Source organism: Babylonia areolata, chromosome 11, assembly GCF_041734735.1.
Source record: "Babylonia areolata isolate BAREFJ2019XMU chromosome 11, ASM4173473v1, whole genome shotgun sequence".
Lineage (NCBI taxonomy): Eukaryota > Metazoa > Mollusca > Gastropoda > Neogastropoda > Buccinidae > Babylonia > Babylonia areolata.
Window position 1 is genome coordinate 1,999,191 of NC_134886.1, and position 15,000 is coordinate 2,014,190.

Here is a 15,000-nt window from a genome sequence, read left to right on the forward strand (position 1 = left end):
TGTCATCTAACAACACCATCATCATTCACAATTCTGTCATCTAACAACACCATCATCATTCACAATTCTGTCATCTCACAACACCATCATCATTCACAATTCTGTCATCTAACAACACCATCATCATTCACAATTCTGTTACCTCACAACACCATCATCATTCACAATTCTGTTACCTCACAACACCATCATCATTCACAATTCTGTTACCTCACAACACCATCATCATTCACAATTCTGTTACCTCACAACACCATCATCATTCACAATTCTGTCATCTAACAACACCATCATCATACATAGTTCTGTTACCTCACAACACCATCATCATTCACAGTTCTGTCATCTAACAACACCATCATCATTCACAGTTCTGTTACCTCACAACACCATCATCATTCACAATTCTGTGATCTCACAACACCATCATCATTCACAATTCTGTGATCTCACAGAACCATCATCATTCACAATTCTGTGATCTAACATCACCATCATCATTCACAATTCTGTCATCTCACAACACCATCATCATTCACAATTCTGTCATCTAACAACACCATCATCATTCACAATTCTGTGATCTAACAACACCATCATCATTCACAATTCTGTCATCTAACAACACCATCATCATTCACAATTCTGTCATCTAACAACACCATCATCGTTCACAATTCTGTCATCTCACACCACCATCATCATTCACAATTCTATCATCTCACAACACCATCATCATTCACAATTCTGTCATCTAACAACACCATCATCATTCACAGTTCTGTCATCTAACAACATCATCATTCACAATTCTGTCATCTCACAACACCATCATCATTCACAATTCTGTCATCTAACAACACCATCATCATTCACAATTCTGTCATCTAACAACACCATCATCGTTCACAATTCTGTCATCTCACACCACCATCATCGTTCACAATTCTGTCATCTCACAACACCATCCTTCACAATTCTGTCATCTCACAACACAATCATCGTTCACAATTCTGTCATCTCACACCACCATCATCGTTCACAATTCTGTCATCTCACAACACCATCGTTCACAATTCTGTGATCTCACAACACCATCATCATTCACAATTCTGTCATCTCACACCATCATCATTCACAATTCTGTCATCTCACAACACCATCATCATTCACAATTCTGTCATCTAACAACACCATCATCATTCACAGTTCTGTCATCTAACAACACCATCATCATTCACAGTTCTGTCATCTCACACCATCATCATTCACAATTCTGTCATCTCACACCACCATCATCATTCACAATTCTGTCATCTCACACCATCATCATTCACAATTCTGTCATCTCACAACACCATCATCATTCACAATTCTGTCATCTCACAACACCATCATCATTCACAATTCTGTCATCTAACAACACCATCATCATTCACAGTTCTGTCATCTAACAACACCATCATCATTCACAATTCTGTTATCTCACAACACCATCATCGTTCACAATTCTGTCATCTCACACCACCATCATCATTCACAATTCTGTCATCTCACAACACCATCATCATTCACAATTCTGTCATCTAACAACACCATCATCATTCACAGTTCTGTCATCTAACAACATCATCATTCACAGTTCTGTCATCTAACAACACCATCATTCACAATTCTGTCATCTAACAACACCATCATTCACAATTCTGTCATCTAACAACACCATCATTCACAATTCTGTCATCTAACAACACCATCATCATTCACAATTCTGTCATCTAACAACACCATCATCATTCACAATTCTGTCATCTAACAACACCATCATCATTCACAATTCTGTCATCTAACAACACCATCATCATTCACAATTCTGTCATCTAACAACACCATCATCATTCACAATTCTGTCATCTGACACCATCATCATCATTCACAATTCTGTCATCTCACAACACCATCGTTCACAATTCTGTCATCTAACAACACCATCATCATTCACAATTCTGTGATCTCACAACACCATCATCGTTCACAGTTCTGTCATCTAACAACACCATCATCATTCACAATTCTGTCATCTCACAACACCATCATCGTTCACAATTCTGTCATCTCACAACACCATCATCGTTCACAATTCTGTCATCTAACAACACCATCATCGTTCACAGTTCTGTCATCTAACAACACCATCATCGTTCACAATTCTGTCATCTCACAACACCATCATCGTTCACAATTCTGTCATCTCACACCACCATCATCGTTCACAATTCTGTCATCTAACAACACCATCATCGTTCACAGTTCTGTCATCTAACAACACCATCATCGTTCACAATTCTGTCATCTAACAACACCATCATCATTCACAATTCTATGCTCTGACGACAATAGCATCGTTCACAATTCTGTTCTCTGACAACAATAACAACGTTCACAATTATATGTTTTGACAACATCATCCTTTTTCAATACCTGTTAACTTAGTGCAACAACTGAAATACAGGAGCTTGGTTTGAAATTTCAAAAATAGAATACATGCGTGCACAGAGGTGCACAGACACGCACACAAGCAAGACACACATCTATTCACACACACACACACACACACACACACACACACACACACAAATAACAGCAGAGGATAAGAAGCAAAACATCTCCCCCAGTATATCAAGAGAGAGAGAGAGAGAGACCTGTGTTAAGTGAGAAATGTATGTTGAATTATGAAAACAAGAGTGGAATCAAAACCAAAAAAAATCCACCTTTGTATGTACATTTAGGGAAAAGTGATTTGAAAGTTTTTGCTTCTGCATGATGATAAATTTTGGTTCATGTCCTGTCACACATACTGGTGACTGCAGACATTTTGTTAGAGTACTGATTTTTACATTTGAATGTTATCGTTCAGGACAGGAGAGGGAGGGGGATGAATGGTGAGCTCGGTGAAACTGGGTAGATGGGAGGAGGGGGGGGGGTGGAGTTTGAAATGAATACTTAAGTATATATAGATGATAGTCAGTCGTGTCCGACTATGACCATCAGAACAGCAGAGGAGGCAACTGCTGTTCCTACTATTTGGAATAGAATTTGATTATAGTGGAGAGTGTCTTGCCCAAGTACATCCCCACTCTCTCGGCCAAGAGGGTTTTAGGACAGTCGGCGTCGGGATGGTTCCCAAAGGCCAACTAGCCCACAAGGCTGCAGCACTAAGAGCCAGTGCAGTTTTGCCTCCTGGTTTGAGAGTCATAGTCCTTTACAAAAGACCAAACTGTAAATGGTTTCCCATTGACTGGAGAAACCATTGATGATACAGCTCTCACTTTGCTGTTGGCCCAAATGTAAACTTATGTCAATCTGTGATATAAGCTGAGTGTTGGGCCTAATACTTAAGTACAATTACAGAAAATGACTTAAAGGACTTCTGTATGTATGTAAGGAAAGATGCAACTGGATTGCCTAATTCTTTACTCGTCTTCTTTATCATCCAATGCTTTCAATCCTTTCACTGAACTGACCCTTTCGTTGTGCTGGATAAAGAAACATGCTGTGTACTTTTGAAAGCACAGAATCTTTATTGTATGGGAAAAAGAACATCATTCATGATTCTGATTATGAATTTTGATGAAAACGATAGCAACATTCACACTTCTGTGTTCTGACAACAGCAACATCATTCACAATTCTGTAATTTGACAACAACATCATTCACAATTCTGTGATTGACTAAAAAATCATTCACAATTCTGAAATGACAAGAACAAGACCATTCATAATTCTGTAATATGACAAAAACAACATTCACAAATCTGTGATCTGTCAATAAAATATCATTCACAATCTCTTTTGACAACAACAAATCCATTCACAATCCTATCTTTTGACAACAGCATCTTTCGCTATTCTGTGATTTGACATCATCATTCACAATTCTGTTATTTGAAAACACCATAATTCACAATTCTGTTTTGACAACATCATTCACAATTCTGTGATTTGACATCATCATCATTCACAATTCTCTGTTTCGCCAACAACATCTTTCACCATCCTGTCTTTTGACAGCATCATCATTCACAAACCTATGTTTTGACTACAACCATTCACAACTGTGTCATGTGACGACAACAGCAGCAGCAGGTGACAGGCAACACCAAGACGGTGAACACTCTCAGTGCTGACGAGGGATGGCCAGCAGCTTGATTCCCTGTTCTGCTTTGAACGTAGCCAGCGGTGCGCGTCGCACTTCATGCTCTGGGTCCAGAGTCAGCGTGAATCTGTTGATTTGAACAGAGTTCAGAGCTCAAGACTGTTGGGGGGACTCATGACAGTGATAAAGGAAATACACATTTAATCAAAGTCAGCATAAATCTGTTGATTTAAACAGAGCTCAGTGCTCAAGACTGCTGGGAGGATTCGTGACAGTGATAAAGGAAATACACATTTAATCAAAGTCAGCATAAACCTGTTGATTTAAACAGAGTTCAGAGCTCAGAATGCTGGTGAGATTTATGACAGTGATAAACGAAAAACACATTTCAATAAAGTCATAGTGATTCTGTTGATTTAAACACAGCTGACTGCTCAGGATTGCGGGTGAAAATGATCACAGTGAAATATGAAATACATATTTAAATAAAGTCACTGTGAATCTGTTGACTTAAACAAAGCTGAGTGTTCTGAATGCTGATGAAATTTATGACAATGATAAATGAAAAACACACTTCAATGAAGTCAGCATAAATCTGCTGATTTAAACAGAGTGCTGAGGATTACTTGTAAGATTTATGACAGTGATAAATGAAATACACATTTAAATAAAGTCAGTGCGAATCTCTTGATTTAAACTGAGTACTGAAAATTGCTGGTGAGATGTATGACAGTAACATAAGAAAAACACATTTCAATAAAGTCAGTGTGAATCTGTTGATTCAGACAGAGGCCAACACTGAGGATTCCTGGTGATGACTCTTATTGTGATACATGAACAATATATTTCAATAAGTTGTTTTTCTTTTTTATGTTTTATATCATTTAAATGAAATACAAACAAAACAAAACAAAAAGAAGCAAGATTTCAGTAATCTGTACAGAATGTATAAATTGACAGGACACAAGGGGAGAGCAGTCCAAAAAACTACAATAGTTCCTGTCTGGGACTGTGTGCGGCATCTTGTTTGTCGCATGATGTTTCAGACCATTATAGTCTAGAGATACCTCACGTATACTTGAATCACACACACACACACACACACACACACACACACACACACACACATCCACACACAAAGCCACACACACACACACACACACACACACAAACACACACACACAAACACACACACATCCACACACACACACAAAACACACACACACAAACACACACACACACACACACACAACCACACACACACACAACCACACACACACACACACACACACACAGTCACCTGTGACAAAGCCTGGCCACCATGACTTTCAGTTCATTCATGGCAAAGTTCTGACCAATGCAGTTTCTGGAACAAAATAATCAATATCAAAACAAGTACTGGAATCAGTTCCACAGTAATTTTCCATTAGATATACATGTATCCAGATGTAACAATATCGCCATCATACAGTTCATCGATATTCCTGACAATGTGTATGTAACAACATCCCCATGATTCAGTTCGTCGATATTCCTGACAATGTGTATGTAACAACATCCCTATGATACAGTTCATCAATATTTCTGACAATGTATGTAACAACATCCCTATGATACAGTTCATCGATATTCCTGACAATGTGTATGTAACAACATCCCCATGATTCAGTTCGTCGATATTCCTGACAATGTGTATGTAACAACATCCCTATGATACAGTTCATCAATATTTCTGACAATGTGTATGTAACAACATCCCTATGATACAGTTCATCAATATTTCTGACAATGTGTATGTAACAACATCGCCATCATACAGTTCATCAATATTCCTGACAATATGTATGTAACAACATCCCTATGATACAGTTCATCAATATTCCTGACAATGTGTATGTAACAACATTGCCATCATACAGTTCATCGATATTCCTGACAATGTGTATGTAACAACATCGCCATCATACAGTTCATCAATATTCCTGACAATGTGTATGTAACAACATCCCCATCATACAGTTCATCAATATTCCTGACAATGTGTATGTAACAACATCCCCTTCATACAGTTCATCAATATTCCTGACAATGTGTATGTAACAACATCCCCATGATACAGTTCATCGATATTCCTGACAATGTGTATGTAACAACATCCCCTTCATACAGCTCATCGATATTCCTGACAATGTGTATGTAACAACATCCCCATGATACAATTCATCAATATTCCTGACAATGTGTATGTAACAACATCCCCATCATACAGTTCATCAATATTCCTGACAATGTGTATGTAACAACATCCCCATGATACAGTTCATCGATATTCCTGACAATGTGTATGTAACAACATCCCCTTCATACAGCTCATCGATATTCCTGACAATGTGTATGTAACAACATCCCCATGATACAGTTCATCGATATTCCTGACAATGTGTATGTAACAACATCCCCATCATACAGTTCATCAATATTCCTGACAATGTGTATGTAACAACATCCCCTTCATACAGTTCATCAATATTCCTGACAATGTGTATCAGTATTTCTTAACCCTTCTCTATTTCTACCCCATGAATCGCAATTCATGCATGTGTGTCCAGTTTTGTTCCTCTAACACTGACTGCCAAAACAGTGCAACTTTCGGAAAAGTAGAATGTGTACACAGTGCACAGAATAACAATTAATGAACTTATCCATTGACATGCTTCTGGTTATTCAATCTTAGCATCAGTTCAGGAATTAAAATGTCACACAAATTGTCCAGTAAAATGCTGATAACATGCATGTTCAGGCATCAGACATGAGGAGTTTCAGAGTTCAGAGTTTCAGAGGCTGTATCGACGTCTGAACAAAGGGAGGGGGTGAGGTGGAGGGCGGTAGAGGGGGTAGGGAGGGCAATGGCTGTTTCAAGCGCTCTGGCCCTCTCTGTGGCAAAGTGTGCACTATGCTGGACTGGTGGTGTTAACACGTCTTTGTAGGAAGCGAGATAATCTGAATACAACGGGATCAAATATCACACTCGGCAGTATTTCCACCACCACCACCCTCCAACAGACCCTGAATCATGGTTTGGATATTAATCATCTGGATCAGATGATAAACTGAGGTCCCATGTGTATGTAGGAAGCACTTAGCACACGTTAAAGAACCCACAGCTACAAAATAACTGTCCCGGATAAAATTCTGTAGAAAAATCCACTTTGGTATGAAAACAAAGCGCAGGCAGAAAAAAGAAAACAAGAGAGGCAAGGCCTTCAAGACTCACTTGTGATAAATTAAGTCCCTTAGCATTAATTACAGAGTAATTTCCCTTTTTTTACTATCTGCACCAAAACGTTTGCAAAATAAATAAAACTTCCATGCTTAGCAAAAGAAGTTCCTGTTTGAACAAAAAACGATAAATAATGACTCCTCTTGTTGTTGTGTCAGAATTAGAGGTCAAAGTGCCAAGTTTAGAGAATACAAAAAATATAAATATAACAGTAAATGCAGTTTGCATATAATTAGGCTTTTTTTTTATTTAAATTTTTGTGCCCATCCCAGAGGTGCAATATTGTTTTAAACAAGATGACTGGAAAGAACTGAATTTTTCCTATTTTTATGCCAAATTTGGTGTCAACTGACAAAGTATTTGCAGAGAAAATGTCAATGTTAAAGTTTACCACGGACACACAGACACACACACACACAGACAACCGAACACCGGGTTAAAACATAGACTCACTTTGTTTACACCAGTGAGTCAAAAACGAGAGATGTATGTATTGATGTGCTGTACTGTAGCAATGCTGTCTCTCTGAGAAGAGCAGCCTGAATTTCACACAGAGAAATTTGTTGTGACAATACAATACAATACAATACAATACAATGCAATATGAACTAGGTGGTGATGTTTTCACAGGGAGCAAACAGCTGTGTTGCACAAGCTCAGGATTACCTTGGTCCTGAAGAGAACGGCACAAATTCACCTTGGTCCTGAAGAGAACGGCACAAATTCACCTTGGTCCTGCAGAGAATGGCACAAACTTACCTTGGTCATGCAGAGAACGGCACATGACATTGGTCATGCAGAGAATGGCACAAACTTATCTTGGTCCTGCAGAGAATGGCACAAACTTATCTTGGTCCTGCAGAGAACGGCACAAACTCACCCTGGCCCTGCAGAGAATGGCACAAACTTACCTTGGTCCTGCAGAGAACGGCACAAACTTACCTTGGTCCTGCAGAGAACGGCACAAACTCACCCTGGCCCTGCAGAGAATGGCACAAACTTACCTTGGTCCTGCAGAGAATGGCACAAACTTACCTTGGCCCTGCAGAGAATGGCACAAACTTACCTTGGTCCTGCAGAGAATGGCACAAACTGGAATGGATCCATGGTGGTGAGGTTGTCGCCCAGGAAGCGTTCAGGGAGGTAATCGTGAGGTCTGTCCCACACCGTGGGGTTGTGGTGCAAACACCACAGCTGTATGGCCACAAAGGTACCTGTACACAGGTAATGTCCTCATCACTGACTGGGGCAACAGCCGAGTGGTTAAAGCGTTGGACTGTCAATCTGAGGGTCCCGGGTTCGAATCACGGTGACGGTGCCTGGAGGGTTAAGGGTGGAGATTTTTACGATCTCCCAGGTCAACATATGTGCAGACCTGCTAGTGCCTGAACCCCCTTCGTGTGTATATGCAAGCAGAAGATCAAATACGCACGTGAAAGATCCTGTAATCCATGTCAGCGTTCGGTGGGTTATGGAAACAAGAACATACCCAGCATGCACACCCCCGAAAGCGGAGTATGGCTGCCTACATGGCATGGTAAGAACAGTCATACACGTAAAAATCCCACTCGTGTGCATATGAGTGAACGTGGGAGTTGCAGCCCACGAACGCAGAAGAAGAAGAAGTCCTCATCATTGTCGTCGTCATTATCATCAAAATCAGACGGAGAACAGATCATTCCACAGATGACGGGGCAGCAACAGCAGAACCACCAGAATATTGTGACAAAACTCGATACAATGAAATGCAATACAATGTATCAAAAGAGAATACAATGTACAATACAAGACACTGGTTGTTTCTTCACTGTACACTCCCATAGGGTTGTCTCCTCTTATCCTTTGCATGTTCCTAGCATAGAATACTTGACTGCACAGGACAAAACACACAGTTATCTGACCCTAAGCAGATGAATTCTGTACCTGCTGAAGTAACTGTCAGCTGGGAGGATGCAGGTTCGAATCCCAGCGGAGGTGGGTTTTTTGGCCCGTGGCCGGCTCCTACCCAGAGTTGAGTGTGCTGTGGGCTTAAATGGGGAGACTGGGGCCACACAGTCGAGTGTCATCCACTTCAAGGATGCGTCTTTGGGTGTGTTGCTCTAATTTCCTGACCAGCACTGCAAGTGCTTGTATCTCTTGGGCCTGGTTAACATCGGGATATCATTATGACAGGAAGCGTAGAGTACAGCCTTGTCACACCTTGTCACGCAGTCCCAAACCAAAATGGACCTCCATAGCAACATCATCATTGTCATCCTCCTTCTTCATCATCATCAATATAAACAAAACAGTCTCAAAGTCTGTGGCCTTTCATGCCCTGCTCTCATGGTGACATCAGTTTCAATACTCCTCCACTTCCATGCTTGGGGTGAGTCCTGTCAATGTCTTCAGTGTCGACAGATTCATAGGGGGCTGTTGTTTGTGGGACGTAGTGGCATTCTCCACTCTGGGAAGGACGCTCACTCAGTCTGGCTCCATGACTAAGCCATTATTGTCGTCAGTAGGGAGCTTAGTAGGTGGTGTCCTAAATACATTAAATCAGAACAGGCACCACTGAACACCACCGAAGTGACTCAGCAGCAATGCAGGGTCTCCTCTGGTGTGTGGCCTCCTGGCGATCTAATATCAATGGTTCCTTGCAGACTGCTGACACTGGAACTGTGACGGACAAATCCGGGTGTGGCCATGTATGGGGGAATCTAAATGAGCGGAGTGGGAGTAATGCCACTCAAACGATGCAGATGATGGGGCAGCACAAAAAAAAAAAGAAAAAAAAAAAAGATGCTGACAGAACACAGACAGAGTCTACATACCAGCAGGAATCATGTGGCCGTCAATGTTGAGCGTCTCCTTAGTTTCTCGCTCAATGAAGGGCACTGTTGCGAAGTTCCTCATGGCCTCCTTGATGCAGGCTGTCGTGTAGGGTAGGCGGTTCAAGTCTTCCCTGGCCAACACACAGTTCATCTTTTGTTTTGTCTGTTTTGTCTTCCTGAAAAGTCTGGATTATAGTGCCTTGTGTTGATAATTTCTTTCTTTTTTTTGTTGATTTCTTGTAACCAGTTGTTCTCTTATTGACGCTAATTGTTAGCGCTATGGGCCCTGTGCACAGGAGGAAGAGAGCAATGTAAACACACATTATCACTTTTCATAGTAGAAACAGTAGTGGTAGTAGCAGTGATGGTGGTGGTTGTAGTAGTAGTAGTAGTAGTAGTGGTAGTGGTAGTTGCAGTGATGTTGGTGGTGGTAGTAGTAGTAGTAGTAGTAGCAGTGGTGGTAGTAGTAGTGATGGTGGTGGTTGTAGTAGTAGTAGTGGTGGTGGTGGTAGTAGCAGTGATGTTGGTGGTGGTAGTAGTGGTAGTGGTAGTGGTGGTAGTGGTGGTAGTAGTGGTAGTAGTAGTGGTAGTAGCAGTGATGGTGGCGGTGGTAGTGGTGGTAGTGGTAGTGGTGGTAGTCGTGGTAGTAGTGGTAGTAGTAGTGGTAGTAGCAGTGATGGTGGTGGTGGTAGTAGTGGTAGTGGTAGTGGTGGTAGTGGTGGTAGTGGTGGTGATAGTAGTGGTAGTAGTGGTAGCAGTAGTGGTAGTAGCAGTGATGGTGGCGGTGGTAGTGGTGGTAGTAGTGGTAGGTGTTCTGTGGTGCCTGTTCTGATTTAACGTACTTAGAACACCACCTACTAAGTCCCCTACTATCGACAATAATGGTTTAGTCGCGGAGCCAGACTGAGTGAGCATCCCTCCCAGAGTGGAGACTGCCACCATGTCCCCCAAACAACAGCCCCCCAAACAACAGCCCCCCATGAATCTGCCGACATTGACAGGACTCAACCCAAGCACAGAAGTGGAGGGGTATTGAAACTGATGTCACCATGAGAGCAGGGCATGAAAGACCACAGACTTTGAGACTGTTTTGTTTTTATTTGATGATGATGAAGGAGGAGGAGGATGACGATGACGATGACAATGTTGCTATGGAGGTCCATTTTGCTTTGGGACTTCGTGACAAGGCTGTACTTTACACTTCTTGTCATTATGGTATCCTGGCGTTAACCTGGCCTGAAAGATACAGACACTTGCAGTGCTGGACAGGTAATTAGAGCAACACACCCAAAGACGCATCCTTGAATGGATGACACTCGACTGTGTGGTCCCAGTCTCACCCTTTAAGCTCATAGCACACTCAACTCTGGGTAGGAGCTGGCCACGGGCTGAAAAACCCACCTCCGCTGGGATTCAAACCCGCATCCTCCCAGCCGTCAGTCCACGACACTAACCACTTCGCCACTGCGGCTGGTGTTATACGTTGTATTGTTGTTGTTGTACAAATCAGCATGATGGAGAAAGTGAACAACAGTTACCATAAAATGTGTTCAGAGTCACGGCCCTTCAGAACGGCATCCACTTCCTGTTGCACTCGAGTCTGGTGTTCAGGCCATCGTGCCATGCTGTACAGAGTCCAACAGAGGGCGCTTGTGGTCGTGTCAAACCCTGAAACACATGCACACACTTTACAATTCTTTTTTTTTTCTCTGAATATGAGGGTACTTTAACATGATCAGCACAATGCCCCCATCCCCAACTGCCAAGGAATCAGGAGACTGATACTAACATTGCACAGAAACATACAACTCAAGGACCTGCTTTATTGACACTGCCATCGATGGGCGCAATAGCCAAGTGGTTAAAGCGTTGGACTTTCAATCTGAGGGTCCTGGGTTTGAATCTCAGTAATGGCGCCTGGTGGGTAAAGGGTGGAGATTTTTCCGATCTACCAGGTCAACATATGTGCAGATCTGCTTGTGCCTGATCCCCCTTCATGTGTATGTGCAAGCAGAAGATTAAATAGGCACATTAAAGATCCTGTGATCCATGTCAGCATTTATTTATTTATCTAGATACTTTAGTTATTGGTTTGTAGATTACAAGGATATTCAACATGCCTTTTTTTTCTTCTTCCTCACCTTCTTCGTTAGCGACCACAATCATCTGTTTGATTACTCTGTCACTTGTAGAGAGGGAGTGTGATCTAAAAAAACAAAACAAAAAAAAAAAAAGAAAAAAAAAAAAAACAGAGCCATGACCGTTCAGCACCCTGGTTCAGCCAGGGGAGCCCGGGCCACAGAGAAAAAAGAAAGAAAAAAGTGCTGCCCTATTCAAGTAGAGTGATGGTCTAGAGGTAACGCGTCCGCCTTGGAAGAGAGAGAATCTGAGCGCGCTGGTTCGAATCACGGTTCAGCCGCCGATACTTTCTCCCCCTCCACTAGACCTTGAGTGGTGGTCTGGACGCTAGTCATTCGGATGAGACGATAAACCGAGGTCCCGTGTGCAGCATGCATTTCGCGCATGTTAAAGAACCCACGGCAACAAAAGGGTTGTTCCTGGCAAAATTCTGTAGAAAATTCCACTTCGATACGAAAAACAAATAAAACTACACGCAGGAAAAAATACAAAAAAATGGGTGGCGCTGTAGTTCTCTCTGGGGAGAGCAGCACGAATTTCACACAGAGAAATCTGATGTGATAAAAAGAAATACAAAATACAAAACACAAATACAAATGTTGAAATTTGGAGGCCTTGACATGAAAGTGTCGATGGTCTTGGCCGCCACTACATCCATCATCAGGTAAACTGTTCCAATTCCTGATGGTCCTTGGAAGGAACGTAAACTGACGGTACTGGGTTCGACACTGTGGGAGATTGAATTGCTGGCTATGACCGCGTCAATGTGGTGGTGTGTCCAACACACACTGACTGATACACCAGGTCATTAACTCTCTCCATACGAACGGCGAAAGAGACGACGTTAACAATGTTTCACCCCAATTACCATCATCAAAATATTGCAAGCGGAAGGCTCTTATACTGAAGAGGTGAATGTTGGCAAAGAATACCACAATTCTGACGACGGAAGCTAAAGGTTGGGTCATTCAGACACCCACTGGACATCCGAGGGGTCTGTGTAGAGGAGAAGAGAGGACTGGCCGTACTGAGTGAGTTAAAACAACAACATGACATCACATACTTTGTACGTTAAAAGTGAAAGGTCCAACATCCATTCTTAAAAAAAACATGAACATATATCACACAGGTGTATTCAAAGTTAAAAGGTCAAAGGTCCATTAGCCTCTCTCAGCCATTTGGGCAGTGAACTCATATCCACTACGTCTCGGGCTTAGCACAGGAAGGCAGGGCCCTCCTCTCTCCTTCTGCCACTCTAACTTTCCTAAACTGATCACAGGTACCCACTGAAACGTAGGTGGAGTGAGAAAAATCAGAGGAAAGCGCCTTCCCCAAAGACACAACACCATGGAAACAAACAGGTGAGACCTCAAACCCTGATCACTGGTCAACACTGGATCACAAGTCCAATGCACACCGCACTCTGACACAGCGCTTTTTATTGTTAGAGTATTGAGGTTTAGTTTTAGTTTCTCAAGGAGGCATCACTGCCTTCGGGCAAATCCATATATGCTACACCACATCTGGTACGCAGATGCCTGACCAGGAGCATATCCCAACGTGCTCAATCAGGCTTTGAGGGCATGCATACATGTATATTTGTGAGTGGATTTCTTTTACAGAATTTTGCCAGAGGACAACACTCACATTGCCACGGGTTCTTTTTCAGTGCGCCAAGTACTTGTTGCACATGGGACCTCGGGTATATTGTCTCATCTGAATGACGGGCGCAATAGCCAAGTGGTTAAAGCGCTGGACTGTCAATCTGAGGGTCCCAGGTTCGAATCACGGTGACGGCACCTGGTGGGTAAAGGGTGGAGATTTTTACGATCTCCCAGGTCAACATATGTGCAAACCTGCTAGTGCCTGAACCCCCTTCATGTGTATACGCAAGCAGAAGATCAAATATGCACGTTAAAGATCCTGTAATCCATATCAGCGTTCGGTGGGTTATGGAAACAAGAACATACCCAGCATGCACACACCCAAAAACGGAGTATGGCTGCCTACACGGCGGGGTAAAAACAGTCATACACGTAAAAGCCCACTCGTGTGCATACGAGTGAACACAGAAGAAGAAGAAGAAGAAGTCTCATGTGAATGACCAGACGCTCAGTTTGATTTTCCAGTAAAACTTGGGAGAAAGGCTGAGAGCAGGATTCGAACCCAGACCTTCACCGACTCTCTGCATCGGAAGATGAATAATAATAGTAATAATAGTCATGGTATTTATATAGCGCTGAATCTTGTGCATAGACAAATCTAAACGCTTTCGCACCAGTCATTCTCACGCACGCATAACTCTAAAACTGGAGAAACTGAAGACAAGGAAGAGGCAGGTAAGGGAGGCTATTTTGGGAAGAGGTGGGTTTTATGGCCAGACTTGAAAGAGCTGAGTGTGGCGACTTGACGAAGCGAAAGAGGAAGTTCATTCCAATTGCAAGGTCCAGAGACAGAGAAAGAACGGCGGCCAACAGTCAAGAGTTTGAATCTGGGTATGCGTAAATGGAGTGGATCCGAAGCTGATCGTAGTGAGCGAGATGGAGTGTAGAGGTGAAGGCAGCCACAGAGATAGGAAGGGGCTGATTTGTGAATACATTTGTAGCATAGAT

The 15,000-nt window shown here is 42.3% G+C and overlaps 1 protein-coding gene across 5 annotated transcripts in view; it reads right to left on the reverse strand.

Annotated features, from left to right (window-relative positions):
• LOC143287450 (ultra-long-chain fatty acid omega-hydroxylase-like) overlaps positions 1–15,000 on the reverse strand; it is a 30,704-nt gene that overhangs the window by 1,287 nt on the left and 14,417 nt on the right. For 4 of the 5 annotated variants that reach the window (XM_076595446.1, XM_076595444.1, XM_076595443.1 and 1 more), the window contains 5 exons: positions 11,788–11,917; positions 10,250–10,380; positions 8,503–8,650; positions 5,457–5,522; positions 2,329–4,283 (listed from right to left, as the gene is read on the reverse strand). In XM_076595446.1, the coding sequence (XP_076451561.1) occupies positions 4,178–4,283; positions 5,457–5,522; positions 8,503–8,650; positions 10,250–10,380; positions 11,788–11,917 (581 nt within the window). In that variant the 3' untranslated portion in view covers positions 2,329–4,177. Of the gene's footprint in view, positions 1–2,328; positions 4,284–5,456; positions 5,523–8,502; positions 8,651–10,249; positions 10,381–11,787; positions 11,918–15,000 lie in introns of those variants that run through there. The other variant, XR_013055961.1, reaches the window with a different exon arrangement.